The sequence below is a fragment of the Callospermophilus lateralis genome, chromosome 7, assembly GCF_048772815.1.
Source record: "Callospermophilus lateralis isolate mCalLat2 chromosome 7, mCalLat2.hap1, whole genome shotgun sequence".
NCBI lineage: Eukaryota > Metazoa > Chordata > Mammalia > Rodentia > Sciuridae > Callospermophilus > Callospermophilus lateralis.
In genome coordinates this window covers 10,635,934-10,644,755 of record NC_135311.1, presented here as the reverse complement: position 1 = coordinate 10,644,755, position 8,822 = coordinate 10,635,934, and the positions used below count along the sequence as shown (strand labels likewise).

General features: G+C 41.5%; 1 protein-coding gene across 1 annotated transcript; it reads left to right on the top strand.

Moving 5' to 3' along the window:
• Positions 1-299: 299 nt before the first annotated feature.
• Positions 300-3,337, top strand: LOC143403866 (T-cell surface glycoprotein CD1b-like). Its single transcript, XM_076862148.1, has 6 exons — positions 300-418; positions 703-969; positions 1,590-1,865; positions 2,059-2,337; positions 2,575-2,668; positions 3,319-3,337. The coding sequence occupies exons 1-6, from the start codon at positions 310-312 to the stop codon at positions 3,335-3,337; spliced, it is 1,044 nt and encodes a 347-aa protein (XP_076718263.1). The 5' UTR covers positions 300-309.
• The last annotated feature ends 5,485 nt before the right edge of the window (positions 3,338-8,822 follow it).

Genomic DNA, 8,822 nt, shown 5'->3' with positions numbered 1-8,822 from the left:
GTGCAGTATTCTCCTCTGATGGACAGATATGTAAATAAAGGCTTAGGGATATGAAGTGGCCTTTCAGAATCATAGAGGGTTGTTTCTGAGCTCATCTGAAAGAAGCTACGGCCCTGGAGAGAAGCTGGAACCCTTGGAGGTGAGACTTAAGTCAGAGCTCAGGGCTGCAGGGGAAATGAGAGGTGGAGGGGGAGTTTCGGGGCCGTGGGAGGCACGTTTCTCTTCTGACATACACTTTGTATGAGGAAGAAATTTGCCAGTTGAAAGAGAGGAAGTCACTACTGAGTGCTGAGAAACAGGGTTGCTGACATGAGAGATCAAACACCAGCTGAGAGTCAGAGGTCCTCTGGCAGAGAAATGCTGCTCCCGCTACTTCTACTGCTAGCAGTTCTCTTCCCAGGTGGTGACAATCAGGAAGGTAAGCAGCAACCTAAAGTGGTACAGAGGGTTTGTTGGAAAGCAGGGTGCCTTGCCCAGGTGCACCTGGACTCTGAGGCCCTGCCCTCTCCCGACTCTAGCCCTCTTCTACCTATTGGAGGTGGGGCTGCAGCCTGAGGCCCTGTGGCTCTCAAATGTGTCAGGTGTTAAGTTTCTGCAAACCCTGGGATCTTGGTTCCTTCCTGCATCTTCCCACTCTCCGTGTTTTTTTCTTTCCCTCTATTTTCTCTCCTTCACTTAAGTCTTTTCTGGTTTTCTTCACAGCCTACCAAGGGCCCACCTCGTTCCATGTCATGCAAATCTCATCCTTTGCCAACAGCACCTGGACCCTGAATCGTGGCTCAGGCTGGTTGGAAGATCTGCAGATTCATGGCTGGGACAGTGACACGGGCACTGCTATATTCCTGAAGCCCTGGTCTAAGGGCAACCTCAGTGATGAGGAGGTCACAGAGCTGGAGGAGATCTTCCGAGTCTACTTCTTTGGAATCACCAGGGAAGTGCAGGAACGAACCAGTGACCTCCAGTTGGAGTGTGAGTCCAGTCCTCAGAACTGAGGGCTTCCTTTGTCTTGCTTACCCGCTTGCTTCTCTGCTCCCTTGGTCCCTCCCCCTCCTCCCTTCTTTACCCAGCTGCATGCACACACTTCTCTAGAGCAGGCTCCCTGTCTGACTCCTCTCCTCCACAAACTCTGATCTGGCTGCGTCCTCACTCCTCTCTGACACATGAATGGCTTTGCTGCGTGACCAGCCCCTGGTGTGTCTCTGGTGATACTTTCTCCTTATTTCCCTACTTGTGTCTCAGTGATCTAAAGTGTGGTTCCTCCTCTTATTCACCCTTTCAAACACAGGGAGGTCCATTTCCCTGTGGACTCCTGGTTCCCTTGGGAAATCTGTGATGGTGACTGCATAGCACTGCTCCTCCCCCTCTGCCTCTCCTCTGCCCTATAAGCACATCCCCTTTACCACATCATTGTGCCATTCAGGAGAGGCGCAGGTGTCCCCTGCGCTCTACCTCTGAAAATCTCTAAATGCTGTGATAACTCACATTCCACACTTTTTCCTCACCCAGAATCTATGTCCTGGGTCCTCCCCACATTGCTTTCTTCTTCTTTGCTGGTTAGTAACTTTTATTTCTGTTTTCCTTCTGCACAGATCCTTTTGAATTCCAGGGCATAGCAGGCTGTGAGCTACAGTCTGGGGGAGCCGTCAGGAGTTTCTTGAAGGGGGCTATAAAAGGACTGGATTTACTGAGCATCAATACTACCTGTTGGCCTGCCCCAAGCGGTGGCAGCAGGGCACAGAAAATCTGTGAATTAATTGCAAATTACAAAGGCATCTTTGACACGATAGAGCACCTGCTCTATAAAACCTGTCCCCGGTTTCTCTTGAGCGTCCTGGAGGCAGGGAAGGTGGACCTCCAGAGACAAGGTGAGTCCTGCCATTTCCCTTTCAGTTCTCCTTAAATCCAAGAGTAGGCAACCACCCAGGGAGGAGGAGGGCTTCATCAAGGATCTATTGCATTCCCAAAGGAACAGAGAGGCTTAATGTGCACATCAGTCTGCGTCCATGTGCTCTGGGTCAGCACCAGCAGGTGACACTCTCCCTGCCCCTGTTGCCCTAGTGAAGCCCAAGGCCTGGCTGTCCAGCGGTCCCAGTCCTGAACCTGGCCATGTGCTGCTGGTGTGCCACGTGTCTGGCTTCTACCCCAAACACGTGTGGGTGATGTGGATGCGAGGTCAACAGGAGCAGCAGGGCACTCAGCAAGGTGACTTCCTGCCCAATGCAGATGGGACATGGTATCTCCGAGCAACCCTGGATGTGGCAGCTGGGGAGGCGGCTGGCCTGGCCTGCAGGGTGAAGCACAGCAGCCTAGGAGGGCAGGACCTTGTCCTCTACTGGGGTGAGAAAGGGCTGGGGCCAAGCTGGAGGTGGAGGGAGGGGGTGCCCCAGCACAGAGGATGGGCCTGGGAAGGATGGGGAAGAGGAGGAGGTAAGCAGGGGAGGGGTGGTGGTCAGAGAGGGGAGGGAGGGGAGGAGAGCGGACCTCTAGAAAATGAAGGCTACAGAGCTGGACACAGGGAGGCCAGGGAGTGAATGCATGAGATTCAGAGTGATGGTCTGTGTCCTCCCTCCCCAGGACGCTCCATCCCCATTGGCCTGGTCATTCTGGCAGTTATAGTGCCCGCTCTGATCTTCCTGCTGGGCCTTGCGTTATGGTTCTGGAGACGCAGGTGAGTTTCTATTTCCTTACTCTTCCTTTGCTGTCCACCCTCCCACTCTTCCTACCCTGTGTCTATTTACACTATGTCAACCTCCACTTTTCCACCAGACCTTTCTTCTTAACTCCATCTCCTGCATGGAGCTAACATAAAAATGTGGTAAATGACACACACTATGATTTAATATCTGTACCATTTTAAGTGTGTTAAATGCATTCACATTCTGTGTGTCCGTCACCATCATCCATCTTCCCAATCTTTTTCATCTTGCAAAATGGAAACTGACTTTCCACCTAAAAGCACTTCTCTGTTCCCTTCCTCTCTACTGGTTGGTGGCCCTTCCACTTTCCGTATCTATCAATTTGACTACCTTCTTCAAGTCTTATAATTGGAATCATGCAGTCTTTGTCACTTGGTGACAGGTTTATTGTATTCAGCAGTTTGACCACATGGTTTATGTATGTTGTAGCATACATCAGAATTTCCTTTCATCTCAAGGTTGAGTAATATTCCACTGTATGCACACAACGTGTCTTTCCCCATGTATCCACTACTAGACTCCTGAGTTCCTCTGCCATTGACTATTGTGAATTATGTCACTACGAATATGGATGTACACACATCTCTTATATTGAACTCTTTTTTGCTTGTTTTCTTGACAGGTCATATCAGGACATCTAGGGAGGACTTATGATGTCATCTCCCATCTGTGATAAATCCATAAAGCCCAGAAACTTCAGATGTCAGCCCCACCTCAATCTCCTTATATTTCATGAGATGATCATCGTTTTCATTACATCTGAGTTCTAATAGTTTGCAAGAAAATATCACTATTTGGATATCATCTGAAAAATAATGAGAACTGTAAATTTACTTTGATATTGTATCAGAAATAGAAACTATCCACATTTCATCATTTATTAGGTATATATTCTGCCTTGTTGAATTGACAGTTTTGTCAAGTTAATTTTGTGACTTACCTGTAATGATTTTAAAATGATGAAACAAAATTTTGTTTCTGTAACTTATCTTTTTTCGTGCAATCTCTGCAAGTGCATTGAATATATTCTGTAAAAATATTTTATTTAGTGTCTTACATCTTTGTTCATTTAATTCTTACAATTCTGTTTACATCTTTGTTCATTTAATTCTTACAATTCTGTTTTCAAACTTTGGTGTTAGGGTTTTTTTTTGACTATATGAAGGAAGCTATAAAATGTTTCTTTGTTTTTATTCTCCAGAGTATGGGATGGTTTGTAAGTGCTCATTTTTTATTTTTATTTTTTTATAAAGATTTGCTATAATTTACCAGTGAAATTTCAGAAAAATTTTTTTTGATAGGAAAGTTTTAAATTTTATGTCCATTTTTTAAAAAATAAAAATAACTCTATTCAGAATATGTATTCAGATTTGTGTATTTGGTAAGCTTCAGATATTTTGATAAGTCATTCGAATTGCCTAATTCATTATAACATCTGGCTCATATCTCCCTTTTACTATTTTAAAATCTATAGTGTTTGTAGTTATGTAACTTTTATCTGATAATGAACATTTATTCTCTCATGTTGACAAAGGTTTATCAATTTGTGTAGGGTTTCAAAGGTCTAACTTGTAACTTTGTTCATTCTTTCTATGATCATATAATTTTCTTTGTTATTTTCTTGTTTCTGTTTCCTTTGGGTTCCATGGACTTTCCTATTTCTAATTTCTTGATGTAGATTCACACATAACTTATTTTCACAATTCTTTTCTCATATTTACTTTAAGAGCTAAATATTTCCTTGAACCAGGGCTTTAGTCTACCTCAGAATGTTTGATGTGCTCACAGACTTTGCTGTTTTAATTTATTTTCTAATTCTCCATTTCTTTGTGTGTGTGTGTGTGTGTGTGTGTGTGTGTGTGTGTTTAGCTTTGTTTTAGTACTGGGAATTGAACCCAACAATGTTTTACCACTGAGCAACCTCCATAGCCCCACCCCTCTTTTTAGATTTTGAGACGAGGTCTCCCTAAGTTGCTTAGGGCCTCATTAAGTTGCTGAGGCTGATTTTGAACTTGAGATCCCCCTGTCTCAGCCTCCTGAGCCACTGAGATTATAGGCATGCGCCACTATACCCAGCATGTTGTATTATATTTGTTATTTAGTGTTGTATGTTGTATTATATTTGTTATTTAGAATTTTCAGACAAGGGAACATTTTCTTTTTATAATTTTAATCACAAATCCAGCTTAATTCCACTGTGTCAGAAAAATATTTTGCATATTTTTGGCTTTTTGAAATTTGTTCATGTTGTTTTATGGACAAATTTCATTTTCGGTATAAATGTTCCATGTTTACTTGAAGAGAATATACATTTTTCTATTGTTTCTTCTTTTGTGTTTCTGCATTTAGCTGAATAATGATTCCTTATCCATAAGATGATTGTAAGAAGTCAATGTGGCTGTATCGGGTTCCTTTGGGGTTCATGAAATCATGGTATATTCTTCCCTCAACTCTCTTAAATTTTGAAACCATTATTTACACCTGCTACTTCTCTCTTTTGAAAAAGAAATATGTATACATATGCTGTTTTTTTATTCACTTGGACAATGTCTGTCTTTTAATTATTTAGGCTACTTATTTCAATGTAATTTACTGCTAACCTTAGGTTTAAAGCCATCATCTGCCATCTGTTTATCCCTTTTCCTGCCTTTTCTCCCTCCTTGGGTCAAACATTTCTGTTTATATTATTTTTTTTTCATTTATTCACTTGTTGGCTTCATGGTCTGTTTACTATTCCTTTGTTGATCCTCCTATAAACTTCCACATGATTATAAACAATACATTCTAAGATTAATTGAATGTTACCACTTTCTGCTAGTTCAGTGACTCTAACACATTTTACAGTGGTTTATCTACTTCCTGACTAGGTGCTCTGGTTATTGTGTATTTAGAAATCTGTATGCCGAATCAGGATGATTGAACACAATCAGTGTGGTAAAGATTTATTTCCCCTTTCAATTGCTCTGCTTCACAGTTAGGTTTGGAAACTAGCAATGCTTCCGGATCCTAAACAGATCAGGAACTGCAATTATTCAAATCTGGATTTCAATCACTTATGAGGGCTGCTCTTTTCCCCCCCATTTATGTTTCACCTGATACTTAGGGCCTAGGGATTGAGAATGCAGAGTTTTATGATAATATCTAAAAGCCTGTTGTGTTCACCACAGCTTCTCTTCCTATGCAGGCCTCAAATTCCAAGTTTGCCTCTTGTTCCCATGATCCTGCTGAATATACTGCTTGGCCTCTTGTGTCTTAGCTATACCTTTGCAATTTGCAGATACTTCTAATTGAACAAATCTGGCTCTGGACACTGAGTGCTGCCTCTCAGGACTGCTTTCCTTTTCCAGCTCATAGATCTCTAATTCTTCACTGTCTTGATAGCTCTCAGATGTCCTCAGATGGATGGCATTTTTCAAAAGCTACAACAAGTTGTATTCATCAAGATAGCTTCCCCTAAATAATATCACCAGAAGGGAAATGATAGTATTTTAATGTTTTATGTTTTTATTAGTTATATATAATATTGGAATTCATTTTGACATTATCGTACATTCATACAATATAATTTGCTCCGTTAGTCATCAGTACTTCTTCCTTCTCTCCCCTCCTCCTTCTCCCTGTTCCCCTTCCTCTAACTAGTATTCTATTTATTTATAGATTTTAAAAATTAGTGCTGTATACATAAAGTGAAATCCACTGTGCTATACCTCTATATGTAAATAGCATAATTTAGTAATTTTTTTCCACCATTCCTCCCTTTTCCTGTCCCCATTTCAGTGATATTTTAAAAGTCATAAAAATTGGTTAAGATTCATGTTGTCCCAAATGACAGAAGCTGCTTCTTTGTAAAGACTGAGCAGTCTCTTTTGGTGTATATAGACCACACTCTTTAATTCTAAGTGAAATAAGTCATCCACAGTAACACAAATACTGCATGATACCACTTATATGTGGAGACTAAAAATCAAGCTCACTGGAGTAGTGTGCAAGGTCATGGCTACCAGAGACTGAAGAAGGTGGTGGACAGAGCAGAGGGACATGTTGGTCAAAGGGTGCAAAGTTTGGAAGAATCCAGACTTCTGATTTTGCTGTGTTTCCAAGGATACCCTGCCAAGAAGATAAGCTGGTTCTACTGTGGTCTGTGTGGCCTCACATGCTCTAGAAAAAAAATGGCTTGCAACTTGTCATTGACTATTGGAAGAGATAGCTTATGCTGTTCCTGAGCTCTCCAAGACTAACAGAACTCAGGACTCTGATGTATAACTGTAGAACATGCTGGCAGAAGAGGGTGGTATTTTTCTTGATGCCAACATCTGTTGTTTTGTATTTAACAATAATTCAGAAACAAAGCTCAAGAAGATACATGCTCAGACCAGATAGTTTTCAGTTATACACTCATGGTTCTTTTTAAGACTCATTTATTACCTCTTTAGTTCCCTTGTGCCAGGCACTTGGGGTCTCTGGATGAGGAACATCCTCCAGGTAGGACTGACCATCATCCTGAGTCTGGTTCTCTTTGTGACCCAGGTTAACTGCTGTCTCAAAGAGGTTTTATGAGCAAATGAAATCCATACAAATTGTTTGAGAGCATCTTAGGACGCCAATCCACCTCTAAATTAAAGTGGCAGAGGTCCTAGTGGATTTAATATACTTCATCTTCTGCTTCAGTGGATAGAGTAGGATTGAGGGAGGACCATTAGGAAAGAAAGTCTCATACACATAGTATTTACACTGCATCATTTAGCCAATTAATATGCTTTAGCAATATGGAGATTCTTTAAAAGACTAGGAATAGAACCATCATATGACCCTGATAATCCACTCCTTGGTGTTTATTGAACAGAACAAAAAGCAGTGTACTATAGTTATACATGCACACCAATGTTTATAGCAGTGCAATCCACAATGGTCAAGTTATGGATCCAACCTAGGTGCCTGTCAACAGATGAATGGATAAAGAAAAAATATATACCATATATAAACAATGACATTTTACTCTGCCATAAATAGGAATGAAATTTTGTTACTTTCTGTTAAATGGGAGAACTTGAGAACATCATGCTAAATTAAATCAGCCAGACTAAGAAAATCAAGGGCAAAATGTTTTCTCCCATATGCAGAAGCTAGAAAGAAATCAGGAATAAATTAGGGGGATTTTATGAAAATAAAAAAGAGAACAGTGGAGTAGAGAAAGGATATGGGCTGTGGGGTAGGGAGGAGGGGTGAAAAAGGGAAGCAACTACACAGTGAAATGAGCCACATTATGCCGTGTGCAGGACTGGATACAACAGGGTGAACTCCGCTGTTGTATATAACTATCATGCACCAATGGAAACAGAATGAAGACCAGCGAAGTACAGGAAACAGGAAGAGGAAGAAGGGGGAGTACCAAGAAATAAAAATGAGCAAATTATGTTGTATGCATTTATGATTTTATCAAAATGAACCCTGCTATTTTGTGTACCTATAATGCACTAATAAAAACATTTTTTAGAAGAACGACTTTTGGAGCAGAAACACATCCTTTCTAAGAGATAAAGAGCTCTGCAATGGTTTGAGTATGAAGTATCCTCCAAAAGCTCATGTCTGAGGCAATGGAAGAACCGTGAGAGGAGAAATGATTAGTTGACAAGAGCCTTAAACCAATCAGTGGATTAGTCCCCTGGCAGGATTAACTGAGTGTTACCTGAAGGTGGGTAGGGTGTGGCTGGAGAAAATAGGTCATTGATGGCATGGCTTTGGGGATATATTTTGTATCTGGCAAGTGGAATCTGTCTCTGTGCTGCCTGATGATCAGGTGAGCTACTTTGTTCTGCCACACTTTTCTGCCATGATGTTCTGCCTCACCTCAAGCCCCGCGGAATGGAGCCAGCTACCTATGAACAGAGACCTCTGAAACCATGAGCCCTCAAATAAACTTTTGCTCCTCTAAAATTGTTCTTCTCAGGCATTTTAGTCAGAGCAGTGAAAAAAAGCTGCTTAGAACAAGTTCATACTGCCTGTGCTTGGCTTTTGGCTTTGTGTAGGTATGTCTTTCCTAATTGAAAACTCAATGTAGGTTTCTTCCTTCTGTTTAAGCCTGGGCATCAGTGACCCTCAAGAATACCCAGCTTCGGGCTGGAGATG

Bases quoted from the DNA above. Each gene is read 5' to 3' on its own strand.
- LOC143403866 (XM_076862148.1), top strand. From the start codon at position 310: ATGAGAGATCAAACACCAGCTGAGAGTCAGAGGTCCTCTGGCAGAGAA. The intron at 970-1,589 runs GTGAGTCCAGTC...CCTTCTGCACAG, and splicing joins CAGTGACCTCCAGTTGGAGT to ATCCTTTTGAATTCCAGGGC. The intron at 2,338-2,574 runs GTGAGAAAGGGC...CTCCCTCCCCAG, and splicing joins GGACCTTGTCCTCTACTGGG to GACGCTCCATCCCCATTGGC.